Genomic DNA, 19,134 nt, shown 5'->3' on the forward strand with positions numbered 1-19,134 from the left:
CACTTACATAATTGGTCGCATTCGGAGGTAATCGTTATGCGGGGGTCCACTGTAATAATAATAATAATAATAATAATAATTGGCAGTTTGGAGGGATATGTTGTGTATCTTTATACATATATGCTTCTAAACTGTTGTATTCTGAGCACCTCTGCAAAAACAGTGATAATGTGTGAGTGTGGTGAAAGTGTTGAATGATGATGAAAGCATTTTCTTTTTGGGGATTTTCTTTCTTTTTTGGGTCACCCTGCCTCGGTGGGAGACGGCCGACTTGTTGAAAAAAAAAAAATTATAATAATAATAATAATAATAATAATAATAATAAAAAATAATAATAATAAAATAATAATAATAATAAAAATAATAATAATATAATAATAATAATAATAATAATAATAATAATAATAATAATAATAATAATAATAATAATAATAATAATAAATATGATAGAATTGAAGAAGGAAATTGTACAAAAATACGAGGGTTGAAGCAGTGGTGGAGGAAGTGGTTGACGCATCGTCAGTGTGGCTTTGTTTATGCTGGAGTGAGTATTAGTCTCCGTGCTCTTCCAAACATTTCACAAAAATTCATTGTATTTGGTGCTTGTAGATTGAGTGTGACTGGAGTGGTTGAGGCAGTGATAGAGGCAGTGGTATTTACTAACATATATGTTATAAATAATAATAGTACATGTTAATATTAATAACATTTATAATAATAATAATAAATATTATTCATAATGTACTATTATTATTTATAACATATATGTTAGTAAATATCACTGCCTCACCCACTGCCTCTATAACTGCCTCTACCACTGCCTCAACCACTCCAGTCACACTCAATCTACAAGCACCAAATACAATGAATTATTGTGAAATGTTTGGAAGAGCACGGAGACTAATACTCACTCCAGCATAAACAAAGCCACACTGACGATGCGTCAACCACTTCCTCCACCACTGCTTCAGCCCTCGTATTTTTGTACAATTTCCTTCTTCAATTCTATTGTATTTATTATTATTATTATTATTATTATTAGCGGTAGCAGAAATGTTTGATTCTTTGCTGTGTTCAAGAGTAAACACATGATGTCACCTTCCAATACCTGTCCGAATAGCCATTCTAATATGCAGTCATGGATGGGTTTACATTATTCATACTGTAGTTTAATAGCAAATATTAAATATTAATAGGGGGTGGGACAAAGTATCAGTGAGTATTGGCCATTTTTATGGTATCGGTATATGAATTTGTGAAACAACTGCCAATACCTTTATGCAAGTGCTTTAAAATAGTAAAATTGGGTGTGAGGGATACTCTCAAAAACACAGTAACACTACACACTGACACTGTCACACATAACTGAGTTTCCTGTCCTGAGCTGAATAATGGAGATAGGATGGTGTTAATGTTCTGAACAATAATTTCAGTTTTTAAATTTCCAGTGATTACAATAATGTGCGATTTTCCAGTTTTCAAAATTTTAGGGCATCTTTTTATTTTTTTTAATTTGAAAGCCTCATGGGAGTGCCTCTAAATTACTTAATACAGCTTCTCCTCATTAAACCCCTTGACTGTTGCAACCCCAAATCCTGGTGTCCCAAAATTAAAAAAAAAAAAAAAAAAAAAAACCTCTTGAAATGATAGAGAATCTTTTCCCGATTTCAATGACACCAAAAGAACAAAATTTGATGGAAAACTGACGGAATTACGCTCTCACAAAGTTAGCAACCTCGGTGATATTTACGAATCAGTGATTTCGCCCAATTTGAGCCCTATTTTTGGCTAATTCCATTGTTCCAGTCGACCAAACTAATAGCTATTTCTTTAGAACTCCATTTTTCCTATCGAATGAGTACAAGAAACTGCCCATTTACTGATTTTAACTACCCAACAACGTGGTCAGAAATTTGCAATTTGGCCAATTTCACGAAAATTAAAAAGTATGACAATTTCGAAATAGGGTCCAGAATGAACAATGCAGACATTCCTGGCTCTAAAATAACATTTTCTTTGTTCATCAGTCAAGTCTCCAGGCCCCTCTGATATTACTCTTGTTTTCTATTTCAAATTTTTATTCAAACAAAAAATAGAAGATTTACTGTTATGCAGACTACTGCAATATTGTAATAACTGTATAAATAATGTCAACCCATTCATGACTGCATATTAGAATGGCTAGTTGGACATTTATTGGAAAATGACATCATTTGTTTACTTCTGAACATCTGCAAAAATCAAACGTTTCCCCTACTTTGAGCTCCATTTCAAGATTCTTTTCATAGTAAAACCAATCAAAATCACCTCTATTTCTATAATATGTTTTCCATTCTGTCAAAGAAAACGAGAATACAACCATAAATACTATACAAAAATAGACCACAAAGTCGGCATTTTAATTAAAAAAAAAACGGTCGGAGTTTGTTTTTCTTATTATGCACTGCGTGCTGCAGGATTTTTTTTATATGGTGCACACTGACCACACACCCATTCTCTCACATGTGGGCCTACCAGCTTTCTCCTGCTTGATTTGAAGCCGCTAGAATTTACGAGTAGTATATATACGTCAAAAACGGTGGCTCGTAAGATGTATATATATGACCAAAACAGTCAAAGGGTTAACAATGGAGTTCTGTCCCTAAGACCACGTCAGTAAATGAATTCGTTGCAAAGTAAGGAGCATACTATAATGGTAGTGGGTTTGTGTCAACTATCTTTGAAATTGTTTTAATGCCACCTTTGCACCATTTATAAAAATTTTAGTGTATTTTTAAATGTTTATATAGTAGTGTACTGCTTACAGCCTCTCCTCACTTAGCAACATACTCGTTTACTGACAACTCGGACTTATGACTGGCTCTTTGACCAGTATGCATACCTATATAATGTATATTAGAGCTGATTTCCTCTGTTCTGTATATTACAATATACAGCACACTGCTGTACAAACATTTAAAAATATTCTAAAGATGTTATAAATGGTGCAAAGGTGACATTAAAACAATATCAAAGATGGTTGACAAACCCACTACCATTATAGTATGCTCCTTGCTTAGTGACGAATTCATTTACCAACATGGTCTTAGGAATGGAACCCCGTCGTTAAGTAAGAAGAGGCTGCATTGAAATAAACAGAATAGAGGAAATCAGCTCTAATATACATTATTTAGGTATGCATACTGGTCAGAGAGCCCGTCGTAAGTACGAGTTGCTGGTAAACAAGTATGTCGCTAAGTGAAGAGAGGATGTATACAACTTCCTGGGTTATTTAACACCTAATGAGCAATAAACATTTCCTTAAATGTTGAACAGTTATTATAATTTTAAAAATAAAAATATAGAAAAGTTGGTACATATTGGCCTAAAATCGAGAATCAGTATTGGTAAATAACTTGGTTCTATCCCATTACTATAATTATTGTATATTAAAAACTGACCATAAATTAACTTAATATTAGTTTTCATACAAGTATTACTGGTTTGTCAAAGTGATAAATAAGTACCGTACATAAGAAAGTCTACCAAACATGAAACAAGTAAAATAAAGCGAGATATAAAGCCATGACACTGTACTATTGGTACTACTACTATTCTTTGAAAACTTACCTCTTCTTGTCTTTCTCTATCTTCTTTAGTTTCTCCTTTCTCTTCCTCCTCTTGCTAGCTCGAGGAAAGCACAAACAGGGATTAGCATAGACGAGCATGACAATACAAGTCAGGGTTAGCACCACAGTGTCAGGGGACAATTGTTAGGAAAACTTTCACTATTCAAGACACTCAGAAATTAAATTGCAAAGAAAAAAATTACACCTACCATCCGACTTAAGACCGAGTTCGGTTCCGAGAAACCGGTCGTAAGTCGAAATGATCGTAAGTCGAACTTTACTACTGAATATCAACAAAACATTTTTGTAATGACTTTATTTTGTTTTATTTTGGTATTTCATGTTTTACTTTACTTTTTATGCTGTTAGTACTGTATTTTATACTGTAAGGTTTAGGATAAACACTGTGTACAACACAAATAGTTGTTTATTTCCCAGAAATTTGGCATAAAAAACACGGTCGTAAGTCGAGTGGTCGTAAGTCAAGCAGGTCGTAAGTCGGATGGTAGGTGTATTTAAAAAATTAACATGCAGATTAAAAATTGTTAAAATAGTCATTCACTAAGTACAATATTGCTTAAGCAATATTAGAAATAAAGTAACAGTCCCATAATACACACTTGCTAGTTCGAAAGAAAAAACAATACAATACATACTGTGTATCATGTAAAATTTATGAGTTTGAAATTTTAGGGTTACACCTAACACATATCTCTTATCAGACACCTACTGTGATAGGGCCCTGGTGGTCTACTAGGAACACACCCAACAGTCACTTCCATAAATATTTTAGATCAAAAGAAGAGTTCATCTTGCATTTTTTTCACTTAGTGCAAGCTTTCTCCTGCCTCTATTCACAGGCTGTTACTTGTGGCCAGAACCCTGTAGTGATCATACATGTACATCAGTACAAGTTCTTGGCACGAGTTAAATCCTCTCTTATTTACAGAGTTATCCGGGGATTACCTTATTAGAGTAGTGGACTTGAAGTGGCCTCTTCTGACAGTGGATCCAGTGGTTGTCAAGATAATGCAGGCCCCCTGCTCCCTCAGTCCCCAGGGGTTCCTAGTGCATATCAACTTCAGCCTGAAGCCCTAGCAGTCCTTCAATATTCATGGGCTCTAGTCATTTTCTAGGACCAGGTCTTGGGTCCTCAACTGTTTCATAAAACAGTACTGAATATGTATCCAGCAGCTAAACATATAAAACAAGCAGCTGATCAAGTCTTAAAAAAAAAAAAAAAAAAAAAAATGTGGCCAAAGCACTTTCATATCTGGTGTGCAAGACTGTGGTTGCAATCTGGTGCATCCTCCTACTTGGAGCTTACCTGAAATCACTTCTGGAGGTCACTGCCCTTGTACCTCACTCCCAAACCAGGCCTCTCCTTCTACTATGGAGATTTGGAAAACTACACTTATGCACCCTGTCACTGGTAGGCAATTCATGTACAGCAGGGCTCCGTTTTATGGTGTTTTGCTTTACAGCATTCTGCTAATATGGACATTTGAAATTATGACCAAAACTCGCTATACAGCTCCCCCACCTGACTTTCTAACATGGTCACTGCGCCCCACCCGGTTTGTTTACATTCTCCGTGAGGTCCATGAGCTCTGCGTCTCTCCATTATGTCTGGAAACTTTCTAAAAGTTCAAGTGTTTTAAAGTTATTTCATATTTTATATATACTCTGATAATTATACTTATGTGTACCTGTACCAAAGTAAACTTACATACTGTGCTGGCGTGCAGGTACACATTAAAATCAGTAAGAGTGTCTTATGTCTCAAGGGTGCCATATTAACAATGATAATAATAATAATACTCAATAATAATCACTCTGAGGCACATTAAATGTCGTATATTACGTAATATACACATTTTCATTAATCCATCTATGATATTTTTTCAAAATTATATAATAAACATGCTACATAAGATACAAAAATGATAAATACACCCCACAGTAGAATAAATTAACATAAATATGAGATGTGGTAGCCAGACAACTTGTAGGAGTGATGGCAAGAATTACGTTTTCTCTAGTCCAACATCAGAGAAAATGTGTACAGTATAGTATTACTCGGGGTAACTGTGGAAAATTATTCCTTTCATATGCTTTCACTTGGAGCATTATTTCTTCTAAAAATGAGGTTACATGAGAATGGGAGTGTTCCTCTTTATTTAATTTACTTTATCAACAAGGAGACAACCTATACACAATGTAAAGTGTTTGTATTATGGTATGGTATAATACAGTGGAACCTCAGGTAATGCCTTTAATCCATTCCAGAGAGCTAGCCTTTAGCCGATTTAGCCTTTAGCCGAATTAATTTTCCCGATATGAAATAATGGAAATCCAATTAATCCATTTCAGACAGCCAAAAGTATTAACACAAAATATTTTTTTAAATGAAGCAAGGGGCTAGTAACCCCTTCTCCTGTATAGGTTACTAAATCTGAAAAGAGAAGCTTTTGCTTTTCTTTTTGGGCCACCCTGCCTTGGCGGGATACAGCCGGTTTGTTGAAAAAAAAAAAATTGAAGATTAAATATAAATATACATACAGAAAACAATGACAAATAAATATAATAAAGCACTAATAAAATGGATAAATGTACATTTAACATCACACTTACCTTTATTGACTTGACTTGTTGGTGTATGGAAGACATGTAGGAGGCAAGAGGAAGGCAAGTTTATTATGCTTCAATATGATGCTAATATCATCTCTACGGCTTATTTATCTATCACAATTCATCTAATATGACATTATAAACAATATTAATAACATAGAAACATGATATATACTCTAGAATGAATAAAATATGTCATAATGTATGAGAGGAGTAAATGGTGCAAGTGTTGTTGTTGGGTTTATAAGAGCCACTGAGAGAAGCCATACATAGTGGTAGAGGCACCAGCAGAACCCACCACTTAATGTATGTAATTTATAAATAAGAAAGATTTACATTTTAATTTATAAATAAGTAAGTTTATTCAGGTATACACAAATACGTACAGTTACGTACATAGATCATACATAGCAGTATATGTGTAAAGTACCTAGGATAACCCAAAAAAATCAGAGTGACTTACATATTTCCATTGGGGTCTTTTTATATTTACACATGTATTTACTTTTATACTTACACTTTATATTTACACTTACCTTGGAGGAGATGTTAGTTTAATTAGTTAGTTTGATGGAAAAGATGCTGGCAGAGGATTAGGGTAGTGGAAGATAGCAGGGTAGCATATATTCAGCAGCCCTACACACATCCAACAACATTGGAAAGTTACTTTCGTGTTGTTTTTCTATCGCTTACTCACTTGCCTTACTTGCTACACTGTTAATTCTACACTTTACTGCTGGCTAGCACTATAGCCTTTATCAATACCTGCTGCTTTAATATCGTACATATCGCAGAATCACTGAATCGCTGCAGAAGGCACATTCTCCACTCTCTCTTCCTCTTCCACTCTGGTACTTTGCTACGAGTTTTTTCTTGAATTTTCTTGTGTTTCTTTCCTTCTTTATCACAGGACTGGCACTAGCTTTCTTTGGGCCCATGGTGGCTTATTTAGCAGTTTCAAGCACTAAAAACAATGAAATAATACTAAATATGAGTGGAATCGTCCTCCCTGGCTTGTAAACAATGACACTGGCTGTACATGGAGTCATGGAGTGGCCGGGCCCGCTGAGGGCCACACGGACATTTTCGGGATGAAAGCCCTTAGCCGAGTTATTTGGCATTAGCCGAGTCAATATTTTTATGCCAAAGCGAGCTGTTAGCCGATTTTGGTGCTAACCGATGAAGCCTTTACCCGAGGGTCCACTGGACAAATGTGTATGAACGAAAACCAGATGCGTTCATCTGTTTGTTTACATACTCCACGTCTCTGTCCTCTCTCATTTACTCATTCTCTCTCTCTCTCTCTCTCTCTCTCTCTCGTTTATTTGTTTTATCTTGTTTACTTACCTCTCACCACACATTAAGAGAACAAATATTTTAAGGCAAGCAATGAGTGAACTATATATGCATTTTATTGCTCTAGGATGCTTTAAATGTCATAGTATATAGCCTCTCCTCACTTAGCAACATACTCGTTTATCGACGACTCAGACTTACGATGAGTTCTCTGACCAGTATGCATACCTATATAATGTATATAAGAGCTGATTTCCTCAATTATTTTTATTACAATATACAGTACACTGCTGTATAAACATTTAAAAGTATTCCAGAAATGTTATAAATATGCAAAGGTGACATTAAAACAATATCAAAGATGGTTGACACACACCCACTACCATTATAGTATGCTCCTCACTTAGCGATGAATTCGTTTACCGACGTGGTCTTAGGAACGGAACTCTGTTGTTAACCCTTTCAGGGTCCAAGGCCCAAATCTGGAGTCACGCACCAGTGTCCAAGAATTTTCAAAAAAAAAATTTGTTATTTTTTCTTATGAAATCGTAGAGAATCTTTTTGTGAAGGTAATAAAACAAAAAGTACGAAATTTGGTGGAAAATTGACGAAATTATGCTCTCGCAAATTTTGATGTGTCAGGGATATTTACGAATCGGCTATTTTGCCGACTTTGACTCCCATTTTAGGCCAATTACATTATTCCAATCAACCAAATTCTTAGCTATTTCACTAGTATTACTTCTATTCTATCGATTGAGCACAAGAAATCGCCAAGTCAACTGTTTCAACTACAAAATAAAGTGATCGGAAATTGTTAATTTGGCCAATTTAACACAAAGTTCAAAATATTCCAATTTCAAAATAGGGTCCAGAATGAACAATGTAGGCATTCCTGGCACTAAACTAACATTTCCTCTGTTCATTAGTTATGTTTTGAGGCTTTACAAATAAATTCCATTTTAATTTTTTATTCACATAATGAATTTTTATTCACACCAAAAAATAGAAGATTTACTGTTATGCAATACTGTAATAATTGTATATATATCATCACCATATTTGTGAATGTATATTAGACCCACCAGCTGACGTGTATTAGACGTGTGAGGTCGTTTGTTTACTCTTGAATATCGGCAAAAATTTAACATTTCTGCTACTTTGAGCTCAGTTTCAAGCCATTTCCAGTGCTAAAACCAATCAAAATCATCTCTATTTCTGTAATATGTCTTCCATTCTATCAAATGAGACCAAGAAATCGCAAATACAACTATAAAAAACATACGAAAAAACACTGCAAAGTTGCTGTTTTAATCGAAAAATCATGATTTAATTTTTTTTCTCTCATTATACACAGTGTGCTGCAGGATCTGTTTTATGTGGTGCACACATACCACATAGATGTATTCTCTCATATCTAGGCCCAAATGTACCACTCACAGTTTATCAGAGTGAGCTGAGCTCATGGCGTAGATCTACGGTTTGGACCCTGAACATAAAGCCGTAGATCTACGGGACGGACCCTGAAAGGGTTAAGTGAGGAGAGGATGTATTATGTGTGGGTGGGGTGCAGTGGCCTGGCCTGGTTGGCTACCATACCTATCACACCTGATTTCTTACAATAAATGCTACTCATCTCACCCTACATTAAGACTACAAATATTTTAAGGTAAGTAATGAGTGTACAGTGATACCTCGCATATCCAGCCTGCCATTATCCGAACAGGCCTTGGGAAAGGGCAAAGTTCTAAAATTATTACCAAAACATCCGAACAGCCGTTCAGATACAGCAGAAGGCTGAATCAAACTTGGCACGCACTTTAGTGTACCGGTTGGAAACTAGGAGCCATGCTCTTCACCTTCCTTTTAGCATTATTACAGCTGTGTTTTTTCTAGCTATCTTGTGTTTGGCACCAAAGAGGGTCAGGAATGTGCTTACTCTAGAAAAAAAGAGGGAATTGCACGTGGATGCAAGTTGGTCCAAGGCTGGGGGAAAAACTAAAGTAGACAACATGCATGACTGGCTAGTGTGTGACAAAGACAACCCTCATGTGCAATCTCTGACAGATGCAGAGACTGCAGAATCAGTGTTGCACCCGGAACATTCTGAAAGTGACGAAGACGATGACGACCCAATGCCTCCAACACCAAAAACTTCAGCAGCAAGGGCAGGTGTCGAAAAACACTTTTGGAGTATTTGGAGCATCCACCGTCCACAGTCCATTTGAAAAGTTATGGTTCTGTGGTCCGTGAAATCCGGGAGGCTGTTATTCAAGCCCAGAGTGTCTGGTCCCACCACCAGACAACACTGGACTCATTTTTTAAACCAACGCAGATGCCGATGGTGATATGATGGGGTACGGATGGCAATATGATGGTACGGGTGAGCATTATTTCCCCTAACGTATCTGGAAACTCCGTGTTTCTGAACCCGTCTCCGCCCATATAGTTCAGGTATGAGAGGTATTGCTATATGTGTATTTTATTTTTTTATTGTTTTCTAATGCCTAGTTCCATTGCTAACGTAATACATGTTAATGTAAACTTGTTAAAAAAAGGGCGTTCCACTTTACGGAGATTTCCGCTTTACGGCGGTAGCCTTGAATCTAACCTGCTATATAAGTGGGGCCCTACTGTATGCTTTTGTGGGCCTTTGTCTGGGACAACACAATGGTACCTGCTGGCTGTTGCTTGTTCAAGTACATGTTCAACTGCAATGTTCAGAGTCTTTCTGGCTAGCAAGAGGATGACTATGGCTTGCATGAAGAGATTTTCTGCATTACACCTGGGCTGGTGAGCCTGTTAAGCAGTGCAGTTACAATAATCCTTAACATTGGCTGAGAGCCCTTATGGCAATGAATAGAATCCTGAATTTCCATCTTTGTTTAGTAACTGCCTCCTACACATCCTAGGTGTTGGTAACTGGTGCTATGAGCACTGCAAGGGTTGCAAGAGGTCTTTGATAACTAGTGAGTAATGACATGTGAGCAGAGGGAGAAGGCCTTCATTAAGTGTGGAAGTGAGATAGGCTCAAATGGTGCCTGGAGATCTTAATGGATGTGTGAGAGTGTGAGTGTTCCAAGAAGGCCACTAAAGATCCACTGCAGAAATGCACTATGAATTATTATTATTATTATCCCATAACCATGCATTTTCATTATATATAATGTGGTGTGACAATGGAACAAGGGTGCAAGGGCAGAACCTAGGACTGGGTCATCATTTGTTTATATTAATTTAGGATATACATCTAAGAAATGATGATCCTGAATTGTGCATATGGAATATATAGTATACTCTACATAGTACTGTAGTATATTACACACTCGCCCTAATAATATGTAAAGAAAAGATAGAAGGCAGAAATGTGGAAATTTTATTTTTTTATTAGTGTTTTATTATTTTTTTACAACAGGCAAAATCAAAGTATTTTTCCAGAATGGGTGGTAATATGCCACATATTTGGAAACAGAGCTACAACTGTTTCCAAATATCATGTAGAATGTCCTGTCACTATTAAAATTATTCTAGAGGACATGACTGCAGGAATGCTTAACAGGAAAATTATATATTACAACAGTGGGTGCCAAATTCAAGTGATTCTCTCTTTATGCAGCAATGGCCAAAGAAGACAAACTGCCCAAAAAATACAGATCTTGAAAAGAATTTTCTCTTATGCAGATACATGCAGATTTCTGCAACTTAACATATCAAAATTTTTTACTTTGTACTAACACTACTTTAACTTAATCCAACTTCATTAAAATGAATGTATTATAGCTTAGGCAAATTACACCCAACCTATCTCAAGTCAGACTAAATTCTGTTAGTATTATAAGTGAAATTTATTAATTTCATGATGAATCTACATTTTGATTGTTTGGCAAAGCAATTACTGCTTTATAAGAAAAGACTGCAAGCTCTGCTTGTAAAGCAGGATGCAAGTGGTGTGGTGTTCATGTTGCAATAATCACAAATGAATGATCAACAATGGTTTATTTGCATATACTGTACAAAGGAGGATTTAATTAAAAAAAAAACTCTCCTCTGCAGAAGATTGTTTCTGGCAAGCACACCATGTGCTCAAGAGATAATTCATATTAAAGAACACACAGAGTGAATTAGCAGTAACATCTTTGTGTAAAGAACAATTTGTAATGTGTATGTATTTAGAGCATCAGTAAGTTGTGAAAGCAAATATACTTTAATGCATTATTCTTTTATTAAACTTGTGGTAGTACAACATTCTTTTATTCAACTTATCCTAGTGCATTATTGTTAAATTTTACTTATATTAGTGTATCGTTCATTTTCTTTAACTAACATACAGTAGGGCCCCACTTATATGGTAGGTTAGGTTCCAGGCTACCGCCACAAAGCGGAAATCTCCGTAAAGTGGAACGCCAATTTTTTCACTTATAAGTGCATATAAATACTAGGTAACAAGTTTACACTAACATATATTAAGTCAGCAATGGAACTAGGCATTAGAAAACAATAAAAAAGTACAATACACATAGATATCACACTATGTGTATTTTACTATGTACAAGATAGTATATAGGACCGGCTGACATCAGTGACATACTACTAGATAAAAAGCTCCTTGTTATGCAGAGAATTTCAGGCAAACTAGGTCAATTTTGTCCCATGATGTGACCCTCACCAGTCAACTAACACCCAGGTACATATTTTACTGCTAGGTGAAGATGCACAGCAGGTGCCTTAAGGAAACACATCCTAATGTTTCTAGCAATACCAGGGATCGAACCACGGACCTCAGTGTGTGAGCCGAATGTGCTAGCAATCGAACACCTTTTAACAATAACAAAGATTATAACAAAGAAAATACAGTATTGTAATGGTGACAAACTAAAAAAACAGAAAACAAGGAATAAACATGTAAATGAGCGGGGAAGCAGAAGTTATAAGAGAATAACAGATACAAAGAAAATAAGTCCACTGCAAGAATACTGGATCACTGCGTCTGACAAATGCTGTCTTTATAGTCAAATATGTCTATCATTATACATGTACATGCATACTGCTACAAGAAGCATGCTCATTCTAACTGCACATACACCAACCTGAAAATGCAGGGAAGTTATTTTCCCATTTTAATTTTAGTAGTACATTGATCATGCAGGAATGCAACTAAAGAAAAAGCTACAGATACAAAGCAAGCCTTCACTGTGACATTTTGCTTTATGTAGAGATTTGATAAAGTTCTATGTAAAGCAAAACACTCCCATTAAAACCATGCTCAGTGCCTGCATCTTTTCTTCATTACTGTTGGCAACACACCTTTGAATGAACATGTGCAACTATACAGTATTATTATTACTGTCACAATAATAATCCATCCACGAAGACAGGAGATTTCAAATTTTTCATCAAAAATTAACTGTGCAGAAACCTGAATTTAATTCAACATAAGGTTACTTAACCCTTTCAGGGTCCAGAGGCCAAATTTCAAAGTACACACCAGTGTCCGAAAATTTTAAAAAAATAATTTTGTTATTTTTTCCTATGAAATGGTAGAGAATCTTTTTCTGAAGGTAATAAAGCAAAAAGTACAAAATTATGCTCTCGCGAATTTTGATGTGTCAGCAATATTTACGCATCGGCGATTTTGCCGACTTTGACTCCCATTTTAGGCCAATTACCTTATTCCAGTCAACCAAATTCTTAGCTATTTCACTAGTATTACTTCTATTCTATCGAATGAACACAAGAAATCACAAACTCAACTGTTTCAACTACAAAATAAAGTGACTGGAATTTGGTAATTTGGCCAATTTAGTGCAAAGTTCAAAATATTCCAATTTCAAAATAGGGTCCAGAATAAACAATGCAGGCATTCCTGGCACTAAGCTACCATTTCCTCTGTTCATTAGTTACGTTTTCAGACTTTACAAATGAATTCCATTTTGATTTTTAATTCACATAATGAATTTTTATTCAAACCAAAAAATAGAAGATTTACTGTCATGCAATATTGTAATAATTGTATAAATAATATCAGCACATTTGTGAACATATATTAGATCCACCAGCTGGCGTGTATTAGACGTGCGAGGTCATTTGTTTACTCTTGAACATCGTCAAAAATTTAACATTTCTGCTACTTTGAGCTCAGTTTCAAGCCATTTACAGTACGAAAATCAATCAAAATCATCTCTATTTCTGTAATGTATCTTCTATTCTATCAAATGAGACCAAGAAATCACATATACAACTATAATAAACACTGCAAATTTGCTGGTTTAATAGAAAATTATGGACTCAGTTTTTTCTCTCATTATGCACTGTGTGCTGCAGGATTTGTTTTACGTGGTGTACACATACCACACAGATGCATTCTCTCATATCTAGGCCCAAATTTAACGCTCACAGCTTATCAGAGTAAGCTGAGCTCATGGCGTAGATTTATTGTTTGGACCCTCAACATAAAGCTGCAGATTTATGGCATGGACCCTGAAAGGGTTAATCCTTTCACTGTTGAGACCCCTGATCCCAAATCTTAAGAAGATTTTTGTGATTGTTTTAAAAGAGAAAAAAATTTGCGATCAGTACTTACCGAGATATAGAAGCATGAAGTTGACAAAGTGAACCGCTTATGGCAACATTGGCGACTGCCGCTCACTCAGTAATATATTTACTTTTATTCTACTTCTTTCTTTTATTTCTTAATACTTTATTTTTTCAAGTAACTTTTATGGCCTGTGAGACCAATATAAGGCATAACGTAGTAGGTTGGTAGACAGCAACCACCCAGGGAGGTACTACCGTTCTGCCAAGTGAGTGTAAAACGAAAGCCTGTAATTGTTTTACATGATGGTAGGATTGCTGGTGTCTTTTGTCTGTCTCATAAATATGCAAGATTACAGGTGCATCTTGCTACTTCTACTTACACTTAGGTCACACTAAACATACATGTACATGTACACATTTATACACACTCATCCGAGTTTTCTTTGATTTTATCTTAGTTCTTATTCTAATTACTTTTCCTTTTATATCCATGGGGAAGTGGAATAAGAATATTTCCTCCGTAAGCCATGCGTATTGTAAAAGTCAACTAAAATGCCGGGAACAATGGGCTAGTAACCCCTTTTCCTGTAAAAATTACTAAAAAGAATAAGAAGAAGAAAATTGTCAAAGTGGGAAGTTTGAATGTGCGTGGATGTTGTGCGAATGATAAGAAAGAGATGATTGTGGATGTTATGAATGAGAAGAAGCTGGATATCCTGACTTTAAGTGAAACAAAGCTGAAGGGGGTGGGAGAGTTTCAGTGGAGAGGAATAAATGGGATTAGGTCAGGGGTTTCTAATAGAGTTAGAGCTAAAGAAGGAGTAGCAATAATGTTGAAGGATAAGCTATGGCAGGAAAAGAGGGACTATAAATGAATTAATTCTAGGATTATGTGGAGTAAAATAAAGGTTGGATGTGAGAAGTGGGTTATAGTAAGCATTTATGCACCTGGGGAAGAGAGAAGTATAGAGGAGAGAGAGAGATTTTGGGAAATGTTGAGTAATTGCGTGGGGAGTTTTGAACCAAGTGTGAGAGTACTTGTGGTTGGGGATTTTAATGCTAAAGTGGGAAAAAATGTTGTGGAGGGAGTAGTAGGTAAATTTGGGGTGCCAGGGGTAAATGAAAATGGGAAGCCTTTAATTGAGCTGTGTGTAGAAAGAGGTTTGGTAATAAGTAATACGTATCACGTAATGAAAGTAGTTTGTTAGATTATGTATTGGTGGATAAAAGGTTGATCGGTAGGCTCTAGGATGTACACGTTTATAGAGGGGCAACTGATATATCGGATCATTATCTAATTGTAGCTACAGTTAGAGTAAAAGGCAGATGGGATAAGAGGAAAATGGCAACAACAAGTAAGAGGGAGGTGAAAGTGTATAAACTAAGGGAGTAGGAAGTTCGGGTGAAATATAAGCAACTATTGGCAGAAAGGTGGGCTGGTGCAGGTATGAGTAGTGGGGGGTTTGAAGAGGGTTGGAATAGTTTTAAAAATGCAGTATTAGAATGTGGGGCAGAAGTTTGTGGTTATAGGAGGGTGGGTGCAGGAGGAAAGAGGAGTGATTGGTGGAATGATGAAGTAAAGGGTGTGATAAAAGAGAAAAAGGTAGCTTATGAGAGGTATTTACAAAGCAGAAGTGTTATAAGAAGAATAGAGTATATGGAGAGTAAAAGAAAGGTGAAGAGAGTGGTGAGAGAGTGCAAAAGGAGAGCAGATGATAGTGTGGGAGAGGTACTCTCAATGAATTAATGAAAATAAGAAAAAATTTGGAGTGAGTTAAACAAGTTAAGAAAGCCTAGGGAACAAATGGATTTATCAGTTAAAAACACAGAAGGGGAGTTAGTAGATGGGGAGATGGAGGTATTGGGTAGATGGCGAGAATATTTTGAGGAACTTTTAAATGTAAACGAAGAAATGGAGGCGGTAATTTCATGCACTGGCCAGGGAGGTATATCCTCTTTTAGGAGTGAAGAAGAGCAGGATGTGAATGTGGGGGAGGTGCATGAGGCATTACGTAGAATGAATTGGGGTAAAGCAGCTGGAACTCATGGGATCATGACAGAAATGTTAAAAGCAGGGAGGGGGGACAGTGTTGGAGTGGTTGGTATTTTTGTTTAATAAATGTATGAAAGAGAGGAAGGTACCTAGGGATTGGCAGAGAGCGTGTCTAGTCCCTTTATATAAAGGGAAGGGGGACAAAAGAGATTGTAAAAATTATAGAGGAATAAGTTTACTGAGTATACCAGGAAAAGTGTACGGTAGGGTTATTATTGAAAGAATTAGAGGCAAGACAGAATGTAGAATTGCAGATGAGCAAGGAGGTTCTAGAGTGGGTAGGGGATGTGTAGATCAAGTGTTTACATTGAAGCATATATGTGAGCAGTATTTAGATAAAGGTAGGGAAGTTTTTATTGCATTTATGGATTTAGAAAAGGCATATGATAGAGTGGATAGGGGAACAATGTGGCAGATGTTGCAAGTGTATGGAATAGGTGGTAAGTTACTAAATGCTGTAAAGGGTTTTTATGAGGATAGTGAGGCTCAGGTTAGGGTGTGTAGAAGAGAGGGAGACTACTTCCCGGTAAAAGTAGGTCTTAGACAGGGATGTGTAATGTCACCATGGTTGTTTAAAATATTTATAGATGGGGTTGTCAAAGAAGTAAATGCTAGGGCGTTCGGGAGAGGGGTGGGAATTAAATGGGGAATTAAATACAAAATGGGAAGTGACACAGTTACTTTTTGCTGATGATACTGTGCTTATGGAAGATTCTAAAGAAAAATTGCAAAGGTTTGTGGACGAATTTGGGAATGTGTGTAAAGGTAGAAAGTTGAAAGTGAACATAGAAAAGAGTAAGGTGAGGAGAGTATCAAATGATTTAGATAAAGAAAAATTGGATATCAAATTGGGGAGGAGTATGGAAGAAGTGAATGTTTTCAGATATTTGGGAGTTGACGTGTCAGCGGATGGATTTATGAAGGATGAGGTTAATCATAGAATTGATGAAGGAAAAAAGGTGAGTGGTGCATTGAGGTATATGTGGAGGCAAAAAATGTTATCTATGGAGGCAAAGAAGGGAATGTACGAAAGTATAGTAGTACCAACACTCTTATATGGGTGTGAAGCTTGGGTTGTAAATGCTGCAGCAAGGAGGTGGTTGGAGGCAGTGGAGATGTCCTGTCTAAGAGCAATTTGTGGTGTAAATATTATGCAGAAAATTCGGAGTGTGGAAATCAGGAGAAGGTGTGGAGTTAATAAAAGTATTAGTCAGAGGGCTGAAGAGGGTTTGTTGAGGTGGTTTGGTCATTTAGAGAGAATGGATCAAAGTAGAATGACATGGAGAGCGTATAAATCTGTAGGGGAAGGAAGGCGGGGTAGGGGTCGTCCTCAAAAAGGTTGGAGGGAGGGGGTAAAGGTGGTGTTGTGGGAGAGGGGTTTGGACTTCCAGCAAGTGTGCGTGAGCGTGTTAGATAGGAGTGAATGGAGACAAATGGTATTTGGGACCTGACGATCTGTTGGAGTGTGAGCAGGGTAATATTTAGTGAAGGGATTCAGGGAAACCGGTTATTTTATATAACCGGACTTGAGTCCTGGAAATGGGATGTACAATGCCTGCACTCTAAAGGAGGGGTTTGGGATATTGGCAGTTTGGAGAGATATATTGTATATTTTTATACGTATATACTTCTAAACTGTTGTATTCTGGGCACCTCTGCAAAAACAGTGATTATGTGTGAGTGAGGTGAAAGTGTTGAATGATGATGAAAGTATTTTCTTTTTGGTGATTTTCTTTCTCTTTGGGTCACCCTGCCTCGGTGGGAGACGGCCGACTTGTTGAAAAAAAAAAAAGTACATATATATATATTCACTCGTTGTATGCTACAGAATAACCGCACAAACACTGTTATCATTATATTGTTTACAAAACAATGTTTATACAAACCAACAATATAAAATGTTGTTTATTACTATTTTTCTATAATACATACACACATACAGAGTAACTGGACACATTCCTAGAAGTGCTGCAGCTTGTGGAACTCTTTGAAACATGGTGTTATGCACAGGGGTGTTTTACACTCCTCACACATAAAACGAGTGTCTGCATTTTTTTGAGCGTTTTGTTGTATGTGCACAGACAAAACACCTCTTCTCAGCAAATTTCTTAGTAGGAGGCAGTTGCATTAGGTAGTGATCACGAGGGTATTTGGTGATAAGTTCGTATGCAGTTTTCTACTGCAGGTGTTGTTACTTAGTACTTTAACAATATTTGTCTGACGAGACAAACAAAATTCGCCATATGGTGGTTTGTTTCTGGTCCTCATCTTATACATATTATATGCACTGAGCATGGAAATGTCCACAGGATGGAAAAAGAGTTTCATGTACTACTTATAACTCTTGTGAACACAATCAGCAAACCCAATTTGCATGTCACATTTGTCCACTAAGTGCATGCTGAGGGTGTAGTCCATCACAGCTGCAGGTGTTAGAATGGGTTCATTGGTCTCTCTATTCTGCCTACCACTGTCCGTAATTTCACTTTGGTGAACTGATGTCAATAATGTGACATCTTGCTTGTCATGCCACCAAAATGCCAAGATGTCATTGGCTGCAAACGCTTGCACCTCACCTCTGTGAGTGCCTTCATCGAACTTAGGCATATGTTTATGATTTGCACACACTGTACCACACATCTGTCATGTTCACTCAGTATATAGAGTATGCCTCTTACCAAGATATGGTTCCATCATTGTTCTCACTACATCACCAGAGATACCCAATAGCCTCCTGGTATCTTGCAATGTATTACTTCCAGTGCACACAATAATATCCAATACAAGATCACTGTAGCAATCACAAAGTACAAACAACTTTATACCAAAGCGTTTCCTTTTGCTTGATTTATACTGCTTGAACGACAGTCTACCTTTGAACAAAATCAAAGACTCATCAATAACAAGCTTCCTCAAGGGATAAAAATACCAGTTATCAGTGTACAATGTATACCCCTTACCAAGATATGGTTCCATCATTATTCTTGTCACATCACCAGAGATACCCAATAA

The 19,134-nt window shown here is 36.6% G+C and overlaps 1 protein-coding gene across 5 annotated transcripts in view; it reads right to left on the reverse strand.

Moving 5' to 3' along the window:
• Positions 1–19,134, reverse strand: part of LOC128692303 (uncharacterized) — a 249,820-nt gene that overhangs the window by 24,939 nt on the left and 205,747 nt on the right. For 3 of the 5 annotated variants that reach the window (XM_053781413.2, XM_053781379.2, XM_053781389.2), the window contains one exon: positions 3,610–3,663. The exons of the other annotated variants lie outside the window; for them this stretch is intronic. In XM_053781413.2, the coding sequence (XP_053637388.2) occupies positions 3,610–3,663 (54 nt within the window). The remainder of the gene's footprint in view (positions 1–3,609; positions 3,664–19,134) is intronic. 5 annotated transcript variants of the gene reach the window in all.

Source organism: Cherax quadricarinatus, chromosome 6 (genome assembly GCF_038502225.1).
Source record: "Cherax quadricarinatus isolate ZL_2023a chromosome 6, ASM3850222v1, whole genome shotgun sequence".
Classification (NCBI taxonomy): domain Eukaryota; kingdom Metazoa; phylum Arthropoda; class Malacostraca; order Decapoda; family Parastacidae; genus Cherax; species Cherax quadricarinatus.